The sequence below is a fragment of the Sciurus carolinensis genome, chromosome 8 (assembly GCF_902686445.1).
Source record: "Sciurus carolinensis chromosome 8, mSciCar1.2, whole genome shotgun sequence".
Taxonomy (NCBI): domain Eukaryota; kingdom Metazoa; phylum Chordata; class Mammalia; order Rodentia; family Sciuridae; genus Sciurus; species Sciurus carolinensis.
This window is the reverse complement of record NC_062220.1, coordinates 116,604,542-116,628,852: the sequence shown is the minus strand read 5'-3', so window position 1 is coordinate 116,628,852 and position 24,311 is coordinate 116,604,542. Positions and strand designations below refer to the sequence as shown.

The 24,311-nt window shown below is 39.2% G+C and overlaps 1 protein-coding gene across 1 annotated transcript in view; it reads left to right on the top strand.

Annotated features, from left to right (window-relative positions):
* Nucleotides 1-14,376: 14,376 nt before the first annotated feature.
* The window catches only part of LOC124990660 (sodium/glucose cotransporter 1), a 72,202-nt gene continuing 62,267 nt past the window's right edge, over nt 14,377-24,311 (top strand). The window contains exons 1-2 of the mRNA XM_047560890.1: nt 14,377-14,691; nt 20,799-20,870. Of these exons, the coding sequence (XP_047416846.1) occupies nt 14,557-14,691; nt 20,799-20,870 (207 nt within the window). The 5' untranslated portion in view covers nt 14,377-14,556. The remainder of the gene's footprint in view (nt 14,692-20,798; nt 20,871-24,311) is intronic.

Genomic DNA, 24,311 nt, shown 5'->3' with positions numbered 1-24,311 from the left:
ACAACTCTTTCACATGGAACAATGACTTTGGAGTATACTTTGCACTCTTCCAGACCAGGTGCTTTCTCAAGAAATGAAGTGAGAAGCAAGCAGTGAGTTACTTAGGATGATTCAAAATAAGGAATTAAACTGGGACCTGGAATAACTGTTGGTTGGAGAACAAAGTATATGTACCTTGCAGTGGTCTTCCATGAAAAACAAGGCCCTATGGTTGGTATAAGCCCATATTAAAAATTGACTTTGCTTTTTTCCAAGCACAACCTTGAACCACTTGTTCTCTCCAGTCAGCATTCCTATCTCAGCAGGAGAAACTCCTTGTTCTGCACATCTATGAGAACCAAAGTAAAGCTGGAGAGTCAATCATCAGGCCCTTCTCCAATAATAAAATTACTCCAAAGTCAGAGATTTTAGGGTTTTGCATTTTGAATCATCATGGTGGGTCACATTATCTAAGTAAAGTCAGTTTAGAATTGATTGTTTTTCAATTTAGACTTTGATTCTGTGCTTTCAGGTTGATATTTGTGTATTTGTCTCTGTGGATGAATATTTATGAGGATATTTATCTATTTGGGTGTACATGATCACATTTTTTGTTATATAATGTTTTGATCAACATTAACATTAGGCTAAATCTCAGGTTCTTAATTATTGCACCTTTGTTAAGGTGATGAGAAAAATCTCACAATCATTCAAATTTTCTCCCTAAAGGTAATCAATTTAATCAGTTTCTTGTATATTCAAGAGATTTAATATATAAATGAGCACATACGTACCTATATCCTTCCCTCACCCCTAATATTTTAAGCTAGTGTTAACAAACTATACATTGTTCTACATGCTTTGCTTTTTGAATCTAACAAAATATCTTTGAGATCAATCTATATCAACATAAAAACATTTTTGTTTTAAAAATAGTTGCATAGTATTACTCCATTAAAGGTATATACCATAATATATTTAACCATATACTTGAATGGATGGACATTTACATTGCTTTTAATCTTTTTCAATTACAAAAAATGCTGCAATAAGGAAAATTTTACATTGGTTATTTTGCTATTATGTGAGTTATTTATAGCATAAATTATTAGAAGTAAATTTTGGGTTCAAAGGGTATAAGCATATATAATTTTAAAAAGTGGACTTTATTTTTTTTTAGAGTAGTTTTAGGTTCATAGCAAAATGAAGTAGGAAGTACAGAAAGTTCCCATATTCTCCTGACCCACACACCACTATCAACATCCCACACTAGAGTAGAACATTTGTTATAATCTATAATCCTACACTCTCACTTTATTATCCACCAAAGTACATAGTTCAGACTGGGGTTCACTCTTGGTGGTGTACATTCTGTGGGTTTTGACTAATGTCTAATGATAAAAATCCATTATAGTATTATACACAACAGTTTAACTGCCCTAAAAATCCTCTGTATTCTATCTATTTATTCCTTCCTTTGAAATACAAATCTGCAACTACAGATCTTTGTACTATTCCCATAGTTGTACCTTTATCAGAATGTCATATAGTTTGAAACATACAGTATGTGGTCTTTTTAGATTGGTTTCTTTCATTTAGTTATATACTTTTCAGTCTCCTGCATGTTTTACCATGGCTTGATAGCTGACTTTCACTTCTGAATAATACTCCACTGTATGGGTGACTACAGTTTGTTTAAGTTTTCACCTATTAAAGGATGACATTTTGGTTGCTTCCACTTTTTGGCAATTATGATTAAAACTGCTATAAACATCTGTGTGCAAGTTGTCGTGTGGACATGTTTTCAACTTATTTGAGTGGGGTACCAAGGAGGGTGAATGATAGAATTTATGATAAAACTATGTTTAGATACTGAAGGAAAAACCGAATTAGGAAATCATCATTTTGCAACCTCAAATGAAATAACAGAGTTAATGAATGATCATAGCACTGGAAATAGAAGTTCCAGCCAACAGGAAAAGGGAAAAACTGAGGAAATGACACCATGAGGAAGACACTGGGCTATAGGTCTGACTTAGTGGTCCAGCACATGACTAGCATGTGCTAGGCCCAAGTTTTCATATCTAGCACTGCAGGACCGAGGGAAGTAAGACATTGACTGCATTATGTGGGATCTTTTGCTGAATAACCGATGGGAATTCTTCAAGTTAATGCCCAGAAAAGGAGAGAAGGAAAAAAGAATTCGATTTGGGCAAATCTATTATAAAAAACCCATTTGAAGATACTTACAGAAATATGAAAATAGACTCTGTATTCAGTGACATTAAGAAATTAATACTTACATGTGTGAGGTGTGGTAATTGTTAGAGGTTAAAAATATTATTGATATTTTTGTAAATGCATATTGAAATTCATGTAGGTAAAACTCAATGATTCTTCAGTTTCAAAATATGGGAAATCAATCTATTAAAACCACAGCAAATTATTGGTGGTTTTGAAGATAAGTGATGGACATAGAGAAACCCCTAACATTACTAGGTTGACTTTGAAATTTTTCATCATAAAACATTTTTTGTGAAGGGTTATGGGGTTAGGAAGGCTATTGAGTGAAACAGACATTATTACCTAATGTACATATATGACTGCATGACTGATGTGATCCTACAATAGGTACACTCAGAAAAATGTGAAATTACACTTCATTTATGTATGATTTATCAAAGTGTATAAATGCACTTTACTGTCATGTACATCTAATTAGAACACATTTTAAAAATTAATTTTAAAAGTTTTTTTGTAAAAAAAAAAATGACTATGTTTACCTTTGTAAGAAACTGTCTCAGTTTTATCCAAAGCACTTGTACTATTTTGCATTCCTACTAACCATGAATGAATTGCTATTTTTCCCCATGCTCACCAGCATTTGGTATTTTCAGTAGTTGGGACACCTACTGGTTGTTGCAATAGTTGCATAGTGATATCTCATTTCTGTTTTAATTTGCAATTTTTTAATGGCATGATATTGCATTTATTTTTATATGCTTATTTGCCATCTGTTTATCTTCTTTAGTAAGATGTCTGTTCAGCTCTTTTGTCAATATTATTATTATTATTATTATTATTATTATTATTGCTTTGGTGGTAGGGTTAAACCCTGGTCCTAGCTCGTGCCAGGCAAGCACTCTATCACCAAACTACACCTTCAATCTTTTATGCATTTAATACATAACATACAAACAGAATCATAAAAATCTTCAAAAGCTGTCTTTAAAATGCTAAAGTCTTTCTTCCCGACATGAGAACAGACTCATCAACATATAGATGATGGACATGCATGTAAACCCAGGTACTATGAAGGCTGAGGAAGGAGGAAAAGAAGTTTGAGAACGTCCTCAAAAACTTAGTGAGAACCTCTCTCCAAAATAAATAAATAAATACAATAAAATGTGGCTGGGGTTAGAGCTCAGTATTAGAGTACTCCCTGGTTTTAATTCCTTTCATGGCTATGGACATATACATACCTATATGATAAAAATAATATAATTTTCATAACTTTTCATGTGCACCTAGACAGAACCAATTGAGGCAAACTATACAAGTTATAAGGAAACGAGGGGTGATATTTGTAAGAGCAAGTAAGGGCAAATATAATTTTATTGTCAGTAGACACTGGATTGTTAATATTTTAATTTCAACTTACATTGTCCTAATATATGAAGTAATAGCAGTTGCTCTCCAATCATAACATGTAGGTAAAAATATAAAAACATTGTTAAATGATATGAGTGAAGCTACTCTACAACATAAAACCTACAGCATAAATGAAACACAGAAAAGGAATCAAGAAAAACTTTAACTTACAAAACCTGTAATAACCATGGATGTATTACTTTTAAAATCCTTCTCTATAACTATAATTCTCGTCTGTGACTATATACCTACAAAGAGTTGTCATTGTGAATCATTGACATTCATTATATAGCTGAAAAATTTCACAGAAAATTCATGAAAAGTATTCATAAATAGCTCTGATGAGAAAAAATACTCAATAAATATTAGAGAAACTTTTTTTTATGATATTAATATATAATAGTTATTTAACCTAGAGGTCTCCAGGAAATATGCACGGATTTTCTAGAGACCACCTAAAGAAATGGAAGAGCTGTCAGATAATGCAGACCCTCACAGGCAAAGGGGAGTATTTTTGCTGTTACTTTGAATGTACTCAGAGATCACTAGAGGGGAAAGAGAAAACTTTAAAGAATTTGAAAGAATGATAAACATAAGGCAGGAAATGTCCTTCTATGATATCAAGAGAAATAAATCTAGGTTTCTGAAAAGTCATTTCTAATGGATCATAAATTTTCAACCAACATTCTGAAGTCTGGCTTCCTCCTTGGCTTTTGGGCCTCTTATCTGTGTCTTTTGTTTTACTCATTTGTACACATCTGATGATATGGCTACTGTTTCTTTTCTCTCCAGGGCTCTTTCATTTGCTCCAGAAAGATGGCTTAAACTTGCTTATAGGAAAATGGAACTACACTTCACTGGGATCCTCCCTGTAACTACTTGATGTTTCTAGCCTAGTACTGTGCTGATTAGAAATAAAGAAATAATCTAAGGAAATTAAATATTAATAGCAAATTAGGAAGTCTGAAGGGAAGTTATCCTCACCCAGGAATACCAGGTTTTGGTAGTTCTCTAAAATCACGTCTCTATATAAATTCTGCTGAGCAGGCTCCAGGCATTCCCACTCCCTTTCAATCAATGGCCACATTTCTGAATGTCAGCAGTTACATTTTCTGACTTTCAGGATGTCTTGCTCTCTCCCTATAGGTTTTTCCAACACTTGCACAGAAGAGCAAAGTGGGCCTTCTGAGCACAGGAAAGGGAGTCTAGAGATGGATCCCAAGAGTGGCTTTAATGTTATTTTTAAGACAGGGTCTTATTAAGTTGCCAAGGCAGTACTTGAACTTGTGACCATTCTGCCTCAGCCTCCGGAGTACTTGGGATTATAGGCACATGCTACAGCACCACGCCTGGCTTCTTTTGCCTATTTTTTATTACCTTTCTTTTTGAGTTTTAAAGTTCTGTGTATATTGATATAGTACTTTTGCAAATATTTTTTTCCCAGTTTGTGGCTTATCTTCTTAAAATTATTCATGATATAATTTTCATATAGATTACTGCTACAAATTACTGCTAGAGTGACACAAATTTATGTCCCCTATCAGCAATGTGTGAGAGTACATACTTCCTCTCACACCATTGTCCATTTATTTATAATCTTTTCCAGTCTGGTAAACATAATATCTCATGTAGTTTTAATTTGCATTTATGTTATTATAGATATTTTGATAGCTTTTAATATGTGTCATTTATATTTCCATTTATATGAACTATGGACTATGGATCAGCAAATCCCATGGGCCAGAGCAGGGCTCAATATCCTCAAAATTCTCTCCCTCAGCACTTTTCATTTACATATGTTTCCTTGGCATTTGAACCCATTCACTGCCAGCATCCTCTGTGGCTCATGTTCCTGAGTTTTCATTGATCCTGCTTTTGCTATTTTTGACTGATGTTCTGGTTGTTTCATATTTGATACTGAGTGCAGTTTCACTTAACTTGAGTTACTTCCTTCTTTCCCAAGGGTAACATTCTGGGAAACTCCATTGTCCCTAGTCAGCAACACCTTAAGTTCTAGTACACAATTCTTTCATTGACTAATGCTGATTGTGATCATGGACAAGCACAGAGTTACTCATCTTTATAAATGTTTTGAAACTCCCTTTAATTCAACACTACTGCCATTGTTACTATGGAATCACTGTTACCTCACAGTATCTCTGATACCTGTTGTGTCAGCTGGAAAGTGTCATACTAAGATAAGGAACAGCTCTCCTAATGTGTAATTCAGAGTACTTTCATCTATCTATCCTTTCATTATTTATCCGTTCCTCCATCCATAAATTGTATACTCATTAATCACTCCTCTATCTATCTAAAAATTTATCCATGCATCCATTCATTCACCCACCTATTGGGTGACTGTGCTTGTTTGTTTGGGTGCCTGGGATTGAACCCAGAGCCTCATGCTAATGATGTGCTCTACCACTGACTGAGCAACATGCCCAGCCCCTTTGCTTACTCTTTATTTCAAAAAAGATAAAAAATACCTACATACCCATGTTCATATAGCATTATTTCCAATCATCAAAAGATGGAAGCAAACCAAATGTCCATAAATGAATGAAAAAATAAACAAAATGTGGCATATGAATTATATATATATATATATATATATATATATGTTATTCAATCTTAAAAATGAAGAAAATTTTGACAGATGTTACAATAGGGATGAACCTTCATCATACTAAATGAAATAAGCCAGTATGATTCTATTTATATGATTCTATTTATGTGAGGTACCTAGAGTAGAGATGGAAAGTAGAATGAAATTCAGAGATAGAAGGTGGAAAGTGGTTGTCAGGAGCAACTAGGCCTGGATGAGGGTTATTGTTTTAATGGATTTTAATACTAATTGTTTGATAGGTAAAGAGTGTCAGTTTTGTAAGATAAAAGGGATTCTGTAGGTGGATGGTGGTGATGGTAGCACAACAATATGAATTTATTTAATGCCACTGATGTATAAACTTAAAATTAAGATTGTAAATTTTAAATTACATTTATTTTACCACAGTGAAAAATACCTATGGTAATACTTATTTAGTCAAGAAGTGTTTATTGAAGTCATGTGTGTTAGACACTAGAGAATGAGCAGTGAATAGGAAAGACAAAGTCCCTGCCCTCAGAGTTTGCCTTCTTGTGGAGAAGACAAGTAATAAGCAAAGAGACAAGATGTTTATATTTTGTTATGAGTACTCTAATAGTCACTGAGGTGGGAATGGGATTGTTTTAGTTTGGGTGGTTAAAGTAGGTGGTAGTTCTTAACCAGAAGGACCACTGGGGGTCACCGATCTTTCTGGGAATCTTATAAAAATTGTGGGCTCTCTTCCCAAGGAAATACAGATCTGCATACAATTTTAGGGAGTTAATGGATATCTGAAACCCACCACTGAGGTCCGTAAGTCTAAAGATAGGAATCCCTGCTTTACATGTTTCCCACTATTCTATGGAATGAATTCCAGTAGGCTTGGCATACTGCATGAGCTCTTCTATGGTCCAATCCCTGTCCACATCTCTTACATTATCGTCCGTCTGCTGTTTCTTCCCAGTCATGCAGTCCACAAGCGCTTCTAGTTCCTTGAATATGCACACCAGGTCCTCTAACATCTCTTTACCTTTCTCCAGTTGTGCTGCATCAGGAGTTCCTACTTGTTCCTTAAGACTCAGTACAACTATTCCCTCTTCATGATTGTTTCTTTTGCCACTCTTTCCCTTGGAAAGACAAAGTCAGATAGGTCCTGCCTCACTATCAGAACATCTATCACATTGTAATTGCTTATCTTTATTATTTTTATTCATCCAATTAATATGTATTCAGCATCTACTAATGCTAGTCCCAGTCTTAGGCACAGAGAAGGCTGAGAGACCCTGGTGCTACCTTCATGAAGATTATAGCTTAGTGGGGGAATGTAGACATTAAACATATATTTATACAAATACATGTAATAAAAAATTGAGACAACTGTAAGAAGAATAAGGATTTCTGAGGCTGCCTTTAGGTAGGGGTGGGGTGCAGGTCAGGAAACCTCTTGGAATAAGTTTAAATTGAGTATAAATGTTGGTGAGAGTTAGCATGGTGAAGAGGAGAGGGAAAATCTTCCTTGCACAGGAAACACCAAGTGCATATCATATGCACACTTTCCTTGATGAACCAGGAGGGCCTGAGGCACAGATATGTGTTATTCAAATCTGTAACACAAGTGTTAGATATAGAGTAGATATTATGAGTGAATGAATAAATGAGTTTCTAAGTATAGAATTATCAAGATGGACCACTAGATGACATGGAGAATCATGTTTTTTTTTTTTTTTTTTTTCGGGGCTGGGGATTGAACCCAGGGCCTTCTGCTTGCAAGGCAAGCACTCTACCAACTGAGCTATATCCCCAGCATTAGAGTCATGTTTTTGATGGTGAAATAAACTCCTCTTTTCATTCATTCTCATCAAATATTGTGCTGGACAAAAGAATAAGATACATGAAAACTTTAGAACCAGTCAATAAATCAAAGAAAAATCATCTGGGTGGGGAATTTGATTTTTATTATCTCCAGGCCAGGTACCTTGTTTATTATTTGATTTGTTCATTCAAATAAAGTGAAATTCACATGACATAAAATTAACCATTGTAAAGTGAACAATTCAGTGGTGTTTGGCACATTTACAGAGTTGTGCAATTACCATCTCTATCTAATTCCAAAACATTTTTATCTTCTCAAAATGTCTCCCTCTCTTCAGTGCTCATTAAGTCCTGGAAGGCAGGGACTATCTGTCTTCTTCACTTTGCACCTAGTGTTTAGACCAATGCTCAACCAGTATTTATTGAATACACAAATAACTTCCCAGTTCCACTGTTATCTTCACAGGTCTTTTAGTCGTTCAAAGATTTTTTTTTTCCTCTCTCTCTCTTTTTTTTTTTTGGTACTAGGATTAAGCCCAGGCCTTCATGAATGCCAGGCTAGGCAAGCCATCGACCATTAAGCTGTATCTGCAGACCTCAGATTTTTTTCTTAATCATGTTATTTATAACATATTTACACATCACTAGAAATTTATTAATTTAATGTGGAATAATACATATAACATTAAATTTACCATTCTAGCTATTTAAAACTATACATTCATAGTGTTGTACAACCATTAGCACCATTTACCTACACAAATTTTTGTCTTGTAAAACTGAAAATCAGTATTTATTAAACAATAACTCCCATGCTAGGAGTGTAGCTCAGTGGTAAAGTATTTGCTTTGTATGTGCAAGGTCCTGGGTTGAATTTCTAGCACAGAAAAAAGAAAGTATTAATAACTCCCCATTTTTTCCCTGTCTATGACTGTATTTTCTGTCTCTATGATTTTGACTCCTTGAACTACCCCATGTAAATGAAATTTCCCAGTGAGTTTTGAGCCTGAGTTTTGTGTTCATAGAATCTCATCTCAGTGGCAAGTTGATTGATGGGTGGTGAATTGGCAGGGTCCGGTAAGACTCACAGATGAGAGCTTTGGTGAGTTCCTCAGTCAGGGCCTGCAGGTCTCAGAGCCACCTCCTTCCAGGAGCTTTTTATCTTGTCTCATAGAGGTAATTGAAACACATGGGGTGCCAGTAATACTGAAGCTTTGCTCTCAGAGAGCTGATTTCTTCAGGATCCAAGAGGCAGTTAACACTTCTACTCTACCTCCTAGCTTATACTTAGGCTCTGAGTTTTCAGCAAACCAAGATATTTGGTAGAAGATGGTGCCTAGATTTGCCTGAATTTGTTATAATTAATGACTCATTGAAATGCCTCTGACTATGGGCAACTGGGGCAAGTGCCAAATAAGAGGGAGGGATGGAAGGTGGCTGGCCAAGAGCAGCCTCAGAATCAGAACTAAGGCTTCACTTCTCCTTGCTTCATCTCCTCCTCTCTGTACTACTGGGTACATGGGGCTGAGTGACAGCTTGGCCATCTACCAGCTAATGGACCTTGGGGCAAGTTATTTAACCCTTTTCACTCTGGGTGCTCTTGCCCATAAAATGGGGAAAACAATAGGATCATTGAGAAAATTGAAGTTGTACAACTTGTCACAACCTGTAGGTCTTGTATTTTTTTTCATATCTGTTCTGTGAGGGCAGGGGCCTGATGAGGACCCTTTATCTCTGAGTCCAGATAAGGTAGCCAGGAATAAGAGGATGAAAGTTAACGCCGCCATTTTTTTTTTTTTTTAATTTGCCTTGCTTAGGATTGAACCCAGGACCTTGAGCATGGAAGGCAAGTATCCTATCATTCAGTTACGTCCTTAACCTCAAAGTTAGCTATTTTATTGAACAATAAATATGTGTGTGGTATTATACTGAAGTGTTTCCCATATGTTCTTTCATATATCTTAAATATTATTATTCCCATTGCAAGTGAGGAAAACAAGCCCCCCAAAACCAAAGTTGGATAACTTGTTCTAAGGTTTTCTCACTAATGAGAGAAGGAGCCAGAATTCCAACCAGATTAATCGGACTACACAGCCACTCCTGAGTTCAATGGGTGAGGAACATCCAGGGAGGAGCTTGATGCTTTATAAATCATGGTCATGTTCCCCACTTCTACGTTTAGAAATGCTGGTGAGCAATAAAAAAAATCTAATCTCTGGAGCTGGCAGATGTAGCAGGGGATAAAACTCTGAAAGAAGTGAGGGTGACACACCTCTCTCATGTACCTATCCAGGGCTTGTTCCCACTGAATAGAGAAGAATTGGAGGCCCAGGGAGCTTCAGGAGCCTGACTAGAGTTACAATGGGCATCAGGATCCTTCTTAAGAGACCAACTGGCCAAATTCTTCCAATAAGATAGGATAGGAAACAGTCTCAGAGGGGGAAGTGATTTGTGTAATGCTACTTGGCAGAGGAACTGGTGTCTGAACTCAGGTTCTGACTCCCAGCCATGTACCCTTCCTGCTATGGTAGGCTGAGAACAGAGTTGAGGCAACTGTCCTCTGAAGAGCTCTGTGGAAGGCAGGCTGGGTGTCTTCTTTGTTCTATAGTCCTCTCTGAAGCCAGTCCAATGTTTAGTATCTAGAAGAAAGAGGTATAGCCCACTATCAAGCAACCTGCGTTCTGGTCTCAGTGTGAAGCTGGCATAGATGTTGGGTACTCAGCAAACCTCTGTTAAATCAAATTGGGTCTTGTCTCTAGACCATTATATTAAGTGAAATACGCCAAATTCAGAAGGTCAAAGGGTCATATGTTTTTCTTATATGTGAGAGTGAGAGAGAAAAAAGGAAAAGAAATGGGGGGGGCAGGAATCTCATGAAAAGCAAAGGGAGATCAGTAGAATAGAGGAAAGGGACTAAGGGATGAGAGGAGGGGAGGATGGCAGGAAATGCTGGGGAGGGATATTGGTTAAATTATATTGTTATATTCTGTGTATGTACTAATATGTAACAACAAATCCTACCATGATATACAATTATAATGCACCAATAAAAGATTTTAGTACAAAAATTGGGTCTGTACTTTAGAGGGGATATTCAAAACATTTAGAGGACTTGCTCAAGCTAACCCAGCAAGCCAGGGGCTGAACTGATGCTTGGATCCTTGGATGAAGTGCACAAGGGGTCAATCTGTTGCTGATTACAGTTTTAGAGGAAAGGTCAGGGACACTTTGTCTTTCTTGCTTTTCATCTTCCCTTCTACTTCTCCCCCTCTTCATTCATAGTCTGGGGATAACCTGAGGTGAGCTCAATAGTTTTCTTTCCAGACCCTTCTCACTCTTCTTCACCTCCTCTTTTCCTGGCAATATTTTGGTTTTTATCCTTAAGCCTGGACTCATCTTCAGCAGCACCTTCTCTCTACCCCACCCTCTCAAATCATCTCCAATCCTGCTTCCTCTGACAGATCCTTCCATATTCAGACTGCAATATTATCAATGATTATAGTGACCTGAATAATGGTCACTCAAATATATCAGGTAGAAAAAAATGAAAGAAAGAGGAAGAAGAGGAGAGGAGAAGAGAAGAGAAAACAAGAGAAAAGAAGAGAAGAGAAGAGGGAAAAAGAGACAGAAAAAGAAAGGGGAAGGGGAAAGGATGAGTAGCGAGGGAAGGGGAAGGGGAAGGGAAGGGAGGGAGATGGATAGTAAGTCCCAATTCCTGGAACCAGTAAATAATATTTTATTTGCAAAAAGGGTCTTTGTGGATGTGATTATATTAAAAATTTGAGGGGGATTTAGATCGTCCTGGATTATCTAGGTGGGTTCTACAATCCATCCCAACTGACCTTATAAAGGAGAGGCAGAGAGACAAAGGAGGGGATGTGAAGACTGAGGCGGATTATGTAATTCATTCACATGAAGTACCTAGAATACTTCATAGAGACAGAAAACAGAATGGTGGTTTTCAGGGTCTTGGAGAGGGGAAATGGGGAGTAATTGTTTAATGAATACATAGTTTCATTTTGGGACTGTGAAAAAGTTGTGTAATTGGATGGTGGTGAAGGTTGCCCAACAATGTGAATGTATTTAATGCTTCCAATCTGCACACTTAAACATGGTTATGAGGTAAATTTTATGCTATGGATATTTTAATACACACACACACGCACACACACACAAACACATACACACTACACCTGTGAATTGGAGCAATGTGACACAAGTAAGGAATGCCATGTCCATTAGGAGCTGGAGGAGGAAAAGAAGAATTCCTCCTAGAATCTCAGGTGTGTGGTTTTGCTGCCTCCTTGATTTTTAGCTCAGTGAAACAGCTTTTGGACTTCTGCTTTCCAGAACTGTGAATGAAACAATTTCTGTCATTTCCAGCTATTGAATTTGTGGTAATGTGTTACAAGCAGTCACAGGAAAAGAATATGCTGATCAACAGCCTGCTTTCCTGGACTTCCTATACCTGAACTCAGAAGGAGGAAAAGGAAAGGGATGGAAAAAATTATGTTATTTTTCTACACCGCTCACATTTGATGATGTCTCGCTGTCAGTAAACCCATTGTTTGAGACAGTTATTACTTTCTATGCTATAGTATAGATATTCTAATGGAGGATCACAGATGTTGAGTGAGCTGTCCATGGTCTACTAGTTGGTGGCTGAGCTCAGATTCAAACTAACCATGTAAGTCCCTCCTCCACCCCACTTCCCTGAATCCACTGCCTCTGCTCTTATGCTATTGATTTTTTTTGTGTGCCATAAAAGTTCAGTGTTTCATGGTCATTCTACTGTTGGGTGCCTTGCGCAGAAGCACAGTTTAGAATGAAAGGTATACAGTGCATACTTGAGGACTGCTAAGGAAGAGCTCCTGGGCTGTCAGGAGAGGGCAGGGACTTTGCCTGGCACAGAGCCAAGTGTAAAAGCTTTGCTAAATGCATGAATGAATTAACAAAGGAACATGGCTGAAAGGAGAGTTGCTTCATGCTGTGACTGACAGCTAAGCTCTAAGTATTGGAGGCAACCACGCGGAAAGCCTTTACTTCCAAATTTCTTAGAAGAGGAATTCCTGCTCTTTCTGAACAGGCACTGTGCTGGGCCCTGGACATAACCTTATGCAGTTTAAAGTTCTGGGGAAAATGAGATGAGCTACATAGATGTTGTCTAAATTATGATTTTCTTATTGCAACCTCAGTGGGAAGAACAAGCGCTGATGATGAGAGGGACGGGAAGCAGACCTTGGAGACAGCAAGGTGCAAAGGAACAGTCTGTTCACATTTGGGCAGTGGATGGTTATTAGTGGGGGACTTGGAGGACCCAAGGCAGAACAAAGTCCTGGTAGGGTTTATGTGGTTCTTTCCCCTCCCTGTACTTTCTCATCAGGGCAAGGCTCTGCTCTCCCAGAGCAGCCGCTTTTGGTTGCTCTGTGGCCTTCAAGGACAGCCCTTGAGATTATCTTCCCAAGCATCCCTCTGAAAGATTCCTTGGCCTGACCTGGGTTGCAGGGCCAGCTCTGCCACTCCCTTACTATGTGACCTTGGGTAAGTCTTTCTTTTCTCAACCATCTCTTTTCTGAGCCCAGGGTTGTGGCTCAGACATGTGTCTTCTAATGAGCAGTTTCACATATATTAAATACTATATTACTTATTTAATACCTAATACAATGTAAGTTCTATGTAAATAGTTGTTATAGTGTATTGTTTAGGGAATAATGGCAAAAAAAAAAAAAAAATTCTGTTGTAGTTTGGATGCCAAACCCTGGGATATGCAGGGCTGACTGTATTTGGTGAGACACAAAGTAAGGAAATGCTTCCTTCTTCCAGTCTCAGTTTCTTCCTCCTATATTAGGGTAACAGTGCCCTTGGGGGCCATGGAGGTGGAACCAGGAATGTGAGTGACTGGCTATGCCTGTGACTAGGAATTATGACTGCGCATTCAGCAAATCCCATTTTCCCAGAATGTTCTCCACCAAGACCAAGGACTTGACTGATTACTTAGAAGAACTCTGCACCCATTTTACACATGGAAAAATCAGGTCCATAGAGGTTCCCGGACTTGTCCAAGAACAGCAGGTGGCAGGTGATCAACAGTCTCTAGGTCCCTGGCCCCAGGCGCAGGGATCCCTCTCTGGAGCCACTCCTGCTCTGTCCCAGGTGGAATCCCAAAGCAGGCCAGGCGTGGCAGCCTGGTGGTTTCCCGTTGCTAGAGAACCTCGGCCTTTGTGCCACGCGGGCACCACCTTCTGGTCAGCCCCTCCCTGCTCATGGGACAGCCTTTACCTGTCCTGGACGACACCGCCCCGCTAACAGCTTGGCTGACTCCTCATTCAGCACTCCAAATCCGGCACAGCTCGCCGACAGCGCAGCACACCTGCAACAGCAGCAGCAGCAACAGTAGCGCAGGAGCTTTGAGTCAGGGGCCCGCTGCCCCACCATCGCGGGTCCCCTCCCCCGGGGCTGATAATTAACTCGGAGGTTGAATAAGAAGTGAGCAGCCGGGCGAGTAGGAAGGATTTGCGGCCACCGCCATGGACAGTAACACCTGGACCTCGGCGCCCGCAGCCACTGCTGCACCAGTAGAATCCTATGAGCGCATCCGAAATGCTGCGGACATCTCGGTCATCGTCATCTACTTTGTGGTAGTGATGGCCGTCGGGTTATGGGTAAGTAGGGGTCCTGAGACGGGAGCTGAAGGGGGCGGGACCAGAGGGTGCACGGTGTCGCTGAGCTGCCAGGGGGTGGATGGGCTTGCAGGCGAGTGGAAAAGCGTTGGAAATCCTTGAGAGGTATTGAGGGGCACAATGTGTGGCGGGCAAGCAAGCATGAACAGAAATTAGAGGGATGCCAAGGGAAGAGTCAGGAAAGCCAAGGGAGATTCCCGGGCCTGTGAGCAAAGAAGGAAGGCAGGGCATTGCTGAAATTAGGAGAGAGTGTAAAGGGCAGGAAAGGGCCAGGCTGAAGAAAGGGTCCCCTGGCAGGTGACTACTGTCCTACCTTAGTTAACCAATTTCACATGGAAAAGAAACCGTGTAGAGCCAGGAAGTCATAGACTCTGTCAGGCTTAGGTGCTTGGGGCTGTCTGTCCGGGTGGATGAGCAGTGTCACTACTCCTGGGGAAGGTTAAACAAGAGGTCTTTGGGAGGGAATCCCAGGGGCTGGAGCTAATTAGGGATGGGGAAGTTAGGTGGAGCAGGAGGCGGAAAACCAGAGAGTGACTGGGTACAGTGGAGAGGGAAGTGCATGTGTCTCCCCTTGGGACTCTGGGGACACACCAAACCAGAGAAACTTGTTCTCTGCTTCCTGGAACTTGGAAAGTTCATTTATGACAGACTCTGGCAACACCTAACAACTAAGAGAGAAGGTGTTTTAAAAGTGTGCAAATATCCCAATCACTTTTAAGGGTTGTCTTGGTTGGGGGTGACAGATAGTGGGAGGCTACTGTACCAGCAGGACCTGGTTGTGTTGAATTCTTTGGACTTAGAGGGAAGAGTGGGCACTAACCCTTCTATGGGCACTGAACCTTTCAGGAGTAAAAGGAAATGTGGATTTTTAAAAAAGGAATTATGAAAGCCACACATAACAGAAAGACTCCTTAACTGTCACATGGGGTTGGTGTGATTTACTCTTCCTCGATATTCTCAGCTTTCCCCATACGGTGGAAAATGTTCAAGTAGGAGCCAGAATACTCAAATTTTGTACTGGCTTTCACATGTTTGGAACCAAATGACCAGGTAGGATATCTTCCTGCAGCCTCAGTTTACCCAAGTATAAAATAGGTACAGTTGCATCTTATGACTTCCCAAAGATATTGTGAGGATCTGCAGAGACGAATCTGAAAACTCTTTATAGACTTTAGAATTTTTTTAATACAATTGTCATTTACCCTTCAGGGTGTCACCCTGACTGAAAATTTTGTCCTGTTAAGTAAAATGGGCAAAATGGTCAGCTGGGTAGAACATTTTTACAAAAAGTCACAAGACAGGGGAAGACAGGAATGCTAATCCCCAATTTACAAAAGAGGAAGTTGAAACCCCATGTGGTTGTGATTTGCCTAAGATTTTGTAATACAAGGGCTTGTTCCTGGAACTCAGGTATCATGACTCCTTGTTTCTCAAGGTACTAGGCACCCTGTCACTGTGCTTGCTTTAAGACCTCCCACCCCTCCCCAGTTGATATACATTGGAGCCAAGATGTGAATCCACAATTTGGTAGCCATGCTATATTGCCCATTTTCCTGACAATCCCGATAATCTCAGTTCTCTAAACCAATCTCATTTTAGCCCTGCCAGTAATGCAGATGTTTACATTTTTTATGGTGTTTGCACTTTTGAAATATCTGTGAATCAGTACCACTTGTCCTTTTAAATGCTAGTTAATGAGCCTGCTGGTATTTGTCTACATTTACTCTTTCCCCATTAGCAGTGTCCCTGTACCCTGATCATTTAACATGCTGAATTTCTTCCAGTTAAGACTCCTCTTTTTGCCATTAAAGTGTTAAGATTGGCTCGACTTTGGGATAGGCATTCTGACTCACGCATAATCCCTGGGCTGCACCGATACAAGGGTCCAGGCCCATTGCACTAACACCCCTCCGACCCCATCCCTGTCACTTCTAACATTCTTTGATTGTCTCATATTCCTCCATCTGTGCCTCATTCAATCATATTTGAGCTTTGACTTATTACTTCTTTGGTATTTATCTTCATTTTTCTTTCACCACCTCTTAGTTGGTTTCTTGGGGGTCTTTATATCCTCTGAAAATGAATTTTTATGTTTGTTATGCTGGAACATTTCAACTAGCCTATCAAGTCACAGGTTGTTAAAAATTATGGTCCATGGGCTAAATCTGACCTACACCTTGCTTTTGTATGAAACACAAACTAAAAAGTCTTTTCACACTTTTATTTATTTATTTATTTAGGTTCCAGGGATTGAACCCATGGGCGCTTAACCACTGAGTCACATCCCCGGCCTTTTTATTTATTTTTTTATTTTGAGACAGGATCTCACTAGGTTGCTTACAGGCTCTCTAAGTTTCTGAGGCTGGCTTTGAACCTGTGATCCTCCTGCCTCAGCCTCTGGAGCCACTGGGATTACAGGCATGTGCCACCACACCCAACTGCTTTTCACACTTTTGAAGTGTCATAAAAATAAAACAACACACACGAAAAATAATGGGGCAGCATGTAGCCCACAAAATATTAATTATTTGCTACCAGACTCTTTTCTCTTACAGAATAAATTTACTGACCCCTGTCTTATGTGCTGATTTGAACCAACATCATCATTGAATGCCTAAGCTAGAATGGTGTCTGGGGAACCCTACGTTTCCATTTTACAGACTAGAATCAGAGAGGGTATCTGGAAGTCAGTCAGACGAATCAATATACAACTGGGATTAGAACCTAGGTCAGATGATACCAAATCCAGTGCTTTCTCCAATATTCCTTCTTGCTTCCTCTAAGGCAATGTTCTTTTTTGGAAAACCCTCTCCTTTGGTCTTTCACCCACTGCATTGCAGTGACAGTATCCATGTTGTGCTGGATTCCTTTTTTTTCTATTTATATCTTCATAAAGATGAAGTTTATTGACTTCAACCCTCTACATTTTATGCTCACATCTCTTCTTTAAGCCGTTTGCCAAAATCATTTTGACTAGTTGTCAACAGCTTTGACTTGAATACTTCCAGCAGAAAATCTCCCCATTGCCATCTCTGAACAGCTCTGACAAGAAGGAGCTGGTACCCAGCTTCAACCTGACATCCTACTGCTTCTCCCATTTTGTTTGTTATTCTCTATGCTCTATGCAGGGTGTATTGAATATGACTGTCCCATTTTACATATCAGAAGGTAACAAGCACACCTGAGTCTTTTCTCCAGACCCAGCATCTCCAGTTTCTTAATCTGTTCCTCATTTAAACGGAGGTCTAAAGCTCCTTCCTCTGGCTCAATGATGTTTTTATTTCATTGAGAAAAAAACAAAAAACATTGTAATTGTTCTTCTTTTGACCTTACAGTTTGCCATTGTGAGTTCATTCTCTTCTAGTTGTAGGATAGATGGGTGAATTTAACACTATGGTTTACAAAGTGAACCCTGGGACCTTGAAGTTTCCTTTGTGCCTATCTTGATCACGAGACAGTGCCTTTCCATGCGTAAGGCATTTACTACATTCTATAGGGATTAAAAATTTGTAATATGGTAACACAAAGTAAAAAAAAATGTAAGGACTTTGAACAAGATAAAAGTGGAATTCTCTAGGTGTTCAGAGGATAGAGAGATTATTTTTGCTTGGGGAAGAGAAGAATTCATAGAAGAAGCTTCCATGGGGAAGTGTCAGGTAAGGTTACACAGGGAAGGTGGCATTTGAAGGGCCTTGAGGGATGGGTAGGCAGAGGTAAGAAGGGGATAAGCACACTGGTGCAGAAAGGCCTTTGGAGGTGTACCTCTCTTTACCTTTGGTACATCCCCAATATCTTTCCTGAATTACTACAGCACCTCACTCTAAACCCTACTCTCACATTCTTCCTTTAAGCCCTTCATTTCTGAGACCACCTGGGAAATCCTTGTGTCTGGACCCTAACTCCTGTGTCCCTAACCAGGCCTGGGAAATACCACCTTCTTTGATTTCAGAAATGACCTTCAGAATGATCTTTTCCCAGCCCACTGCTGGAGGCTGAGTTCTTGGGATTTATCTCTATTTCAACCCTAGTGACCTTCTTATGTATTTTTTAGATCTGTTGGTTCTCTTGTTATTCTCAAAAAATCCACTACAGAGTCTTTAGAGTATGTCCAAATGCAGTGGAGGACCCTGCTAGGAGTCCAGAAAGCCTGATGATGCTCTTCCTGGTACTTCCTAGCACCCAGGGATGCTCAACAAATCTGTTATTTGATTAGATGCATAAATGACCCTGCTTCTTAAAGAACTATGTCCAGTACTTCTTTGTAGTATGAGCACCTAGCAATGTGTCATTCACTTCAGACTTGTTTGCTGAATGAGTGGCAAGTTTCCAAATGCCTGAAATGTCACCATCAGAGATCAATTTCTCCAGTGATACTTTTTAGCCTCATGATCAACTGTGAAAACACAAATACCTTTGGTGGGGCTAAGTCACTATTGGCCATTAACATCTTCAGAGAGATTAACAAGTGCCTGCTGAGAGAAAGCCAATGACAGAGAAAGAGGAAGGGGGAAGAGGGCCGGGAACAAGAGCAGAAACACTGCCCCATTTTGTGCTGGAGGCCTGGACCTGGGCCCAGGCCTGAGCTCAAACAGAAATAAACTACAGTCTCAGAAACAATATTCCAAAGAAGGACTGAGAAGAGCTGGTCATCATGCATTAAACATATAAGTCACATTTCTCCTCCCAAGCCTTCATTGGCTATCTACTGCTTATGAATACAGCCTGTACTTTTTAACCTGTCATTTGTTCTGATCTTCCATTCCATCTCCCTCTCACCGTTCATATGCCTAGTCAGGTTCAACAGCTAACACTATTAGCCATTCCTTCCCTCCCCAGGCTGGGTGCAGTTCCACCCATAGATCACTGACCTGCTCTTTCTATAGCCCGAAATCTCCCTCCCTTTTTCTCCCCTTTAATATAACTTCACTTTTCCTCTAAGATTTGCTGAAATTCTGTCTGCTCTGTGAAGTCTTTCCTCTTGTCCTCTTTTTAGAAGAATTGCCCCTTTCCTCTGTATTTACTATCAGTCAAAATATATCGCCAAAATAATGATTCTGGCAAGCTCCTACTTACATCTTCAGGGAGGAAAAATTTGTATTGAGTTCAAATGTCTGTCTTTTAATGTAATATTCAGTATCAACGCCTTGCAATCTTACAATATCTTTTCTTTTTTTGATAATAGATTTATTGAGATATAAGTCACATATCATTCATATAGTACTTTTCAAAAGTATGATATTTCATTAGGTACTATGATATTCTTGTAGGGAGGACTTAAAAAGTTCCATTTCCAAAAGGGATTGGGGAGAGGAGGGAAGAAAGCTACTGGGGAACAAAACTGACCAAATTATAGTTATATTTTGTGCATGTATGTATATATTACAGTAAATCTATTATGTACAATTGTAAAGCACCATTAAAAATTTAAAAAGAGTTCCATTTCCTCCTATTTAACACAAAAGATGGAGGGACTTGTTCAAAGCCATGCTGTAAGCCAATTTCAGAGTGAGATAGTGTTATTGACCTAGAGATCCTGCCTGGATCCTGACTGAATGGATCTGGCCACCCACCCACATAATAGGCAAAAGATGGAAAAGGAAAAATGAATTTTTTTTGCAGTTTGACCAAACTAGGGATAAGTGGCTAGATTGTTTATCTGCAGTACCCACAGAAGTGGTTGTAATTTGTAGAACAAAAGCCAGTTGGCATACATAAGTATATTTAATTAGTCTGTAATAGATAGACTGGGGCAGGGGGCTTCCTTGGCATTCCCACAGAAGCTTTACTCTCAGTATGAGGAAATACACAATGCAGAAAAACAATTACCAGGAAGTTGTCCTTATTTTCAGTTTGTTTCACTGGCAGTAGGGGTAATTATTTAAGCCTCAGAGGCTCAGTTTCCTTGTCTGTCAACTGTAGGTCCCTGCCTCCTTCATCTGAGTATTTTGAGGATCCAGGGGAATAGGAATGTGAAAGAATATCAAAAAATGGAGTGGCTAAAGGAAGTACCAGTGTGGGGAGGTATGTCCTTTGGCTGATAAGGTCATTCTTCTAGTTTTCTATTAAATTTTGGACCCTTTCTTCTTTAGGCCATGTTTTCCACCAATCGTGGGACAGTTGGAGGCTTTTTCCTGGCAGGTCGAAGTATGGTATGGTGGCCGGTAAGTTTTCTCTGAAATACTATTTGTTTGGGATAATTCCTTTAGGAACCCATTTTCTTGGCTTTGGTTGGTGGTGATTCTTCATTCTCACCTAAAATTTGGGGCGGAGGGGGGGTACAGGGGATTGAACTCAGGGTCATTTGACCACTAAGCCACATCCCCAGCCCTATTTTGTATTTTATTTAGAGACAGGGTCTCAGTGAGTTGCTTAGCACCTCACTTTTGCTTAGGCTGGCTTTGAACTCACGATACTCCTGCCTCAGCATCCCTAGCCACTGGGATTACAGGCATGTGCCACCGTGCCCAGCCTAAATTCTTAATTATGGGTATCATGCCCACCAGGTCTCCTAAGCATTTATAATCTCTTGTTTTAATGAAATAGCCTTTAAATAAGCAATGCTTGGAATTCTTCAAGGGATAGAGGAAAAGACTTCATAAGGTAGGCAACATGGAGAGACAAGAACACACAGATTAAAATAGTCTTGGACAAATCTGAGCTTTCATTTCTCTATTTATAAAATGGAATTGATCATATTTACTTTCCAGAAGTGTTATGAGAAATGGGGACCTCTTACAAGGTGGAAAAATCAGTGAATAGAAGTTCTTTTGCTACCTCATTCTTACTTTCTCTCATTTAAGAGAAATTTTTATCTGTCCTACCTTTCCTGGAGTTTTATGTGGTGCCTGATACATAGGAGACATTCAATAAATATTCACAGAATAAATGGAAGAGGAGCCTTCTACTGTTTTCAGCTGCAGTTCTTAACCATTGGTGGATTTTATATTTTGTATATTTAAGTGTTTTTTTCTCTGATGCTTTCACATGGGCAGAACTCTTTCAATCAAAGGACAGGTGTGTGGGGGGGAGAGAAACTAAGACATTCCTCCCATCATATCAGCATAGGAATCTGCCTGGGTTATCAATTAAGCACACTAGCCATTTTGATCCAGAGTTCTCACTGAAGCAACTTGTTGAACAATTTGTCCAAATGTTGCAATTCCTTGGGATTAAGATACAAGTGAGATTGACCTGGTGAAAGATGGGAGTAATGACACATATATACAATGAGAAGATGATGACAGCTGTAAGTTGATTGAAGAAAGAAAAGCAAGAAAGTAAAGACCGTCACTGTTGACAGGACATCATTACATCCTGAAGTTGGCCTTTAGCCAACTATTTTAGGATGGAGTTTAATAACTGAAATTTTTACAGTTGCTTAGGTTACTCCTGAAGTCATTTCTATTAAAAAAATTTTTTGACAAGTAGAAGTTGTATACTTTTACAGTATACAATGTGATGCTTTATATATATATCATGAAAAATGAGGAACTCTTATAAGGTGGAAAATATATATATAATATACATATATATATATATATATATATATATAAACACATAGTGAGACGATTAAATCAAACTTTTTAATAGATCCATCAGCTCAAAATTTTTGCAACAAGTCTATCTAAGATCTAAGTTCCTAGAAATTTTTAAGTGTACAATCCATTATTATTAACTATGGTTACTGTGCTATATAATAGATCTCTGGAATTCATTCAACTCAACTGAAATTTTGTAACCTTTAACCAACATCTTCCCATTCATTTCCAAATCCTTATGCATTAGCTCCTGGTAACTAACATCCTATTTTCTGTTTCTGTTAGTTCAACCCTTTTAGATTCTGCATGTAAGTGGAACTGTGAAGTAATTTATATTTTATCCTTATGCTGGACAGAAGCAGTAGGCAGATGCTAACTTTGTGATACGTACCTCATGATGGTCTTTCTCTTACTCCTTAGTGGGTAGAGGCACACATATCTAATACTTCCTTTCAGTTATGTGTCAATGCTTTTTGTCTTCTCATTTTTGGAATTTGGTACTTTCCTAAAAGCAGGCATTAAAGAGGCAGCTCTGATCCCAAAGTTCAAGACAAGGTTTGAGTATCCTTTCTAGACCTGTCCTGTCCTATGTGATTTAGTCACGATCTATTTAAAATAAAATTAGCATCCCTTGGTCACTTAACCACATTTCAAGTACTTGATTTCCATTTGCGGATAAAGGGTGTCATATAGGACAGTGTAGATCTAGAACATTTCCAACATCAGAAATTTCTATTGGACAGTGCCACCCTATGGATTTCATATGCAAATTGGCATGAAAAATTAGTGGATTTGAGATTTTTCATATTAGAGAATTGAACAGCTCCTAGAAGTTTGTTTAATTATTTCAAAAACAGTGCATTCCCTATACTATGTAATGCCTCAATGCCCCCTATAGTAAGCCTGCCAAATGCTCATCCAGTCTGTTTGTACCCAGTCCCCCTTTCTTTTCCACATCCCTCAGGATAGGAAACTCGCCACTTAACAGTGGTGATAAATCAATGCATTTTTTAGATAGCTATTTTCTCTTCTATTGATTGTAATTCAGATGCATTTTTGTCCCTTAGGGCTGATTTATTGGGGGTGATATCTCAGTTTCCAATTTCTGAGACTTGGAGAAGCCAATGAGAGGGAATGCCAGGGGCAGAATCACCATTAGGAGATTTGCATTTTGGTCTGATCTGGGTCTGGGAATACCTCATACCTTGACCAGCAATGATTTCTTACTTCCTGATATTTTCTGTAGTCTAGCTCTGGGCTATGGTTGATTGATGAGAGGAATTATCCCCACCCTAAGCAGGAGGACTCAGTGGTTTATATGGGGTTTTCCGTGGGTGTTGTTTCCCTTGTGCATACCTCAGGATTGGATTATTCTAACCAATTCTTTTGTGCAGAATCCACTGCTTCTGTGATGAGGCACTTGAATCTTCTTTCCCCAATCATAGTTTCCATCTAAGATAGATTATGTAAATCCAGATTTCTAAATCTGCCTGTGTATCAGAATAACATGAAGTAATGCAGGTGTTACACTCAACACTGTGCATTGCCAGTGATCAATCAAGGAGAATGTTAGCTGGGTGTCATGGTATACACTTGTAGTTGCAGCTACTCAGGAGATTGAGGCAGGAGAATTGCAAATTTGAGGCCAGCCTGAGCGAGACCTTGTCTCAAAACAAAAAATAAAATGGGCTGTGGATGCAGCTCAGTGGTAGAGTGCCCCTGGATTCAATCTTCAGAACTGGAAACAACAACAACAACAACAACAACAAACAAACAAAACAAACAAACAAAAAAAGATGAAGAAGGGAACATTAAGAAATGGAAGTAAGGTCTGGAGTGCTGAGGCATCTCCCTCAGTTGGCATCTATCTGGTGCACGGTACTTAGCAGTGCTCAGTAAAAGGAAGTTTAGTGTTTACCCGAAACTATTGCTGCTAACTTCTTAAATTTGACTTTTAGGTTCAATGTGTGAATAAATTAAGATGACTTATATGCATATTTACTTATACTCCTGAAAATTATCAATTCCAGATACACATTGGCTGCATTTTAAGGATTTGCAGGA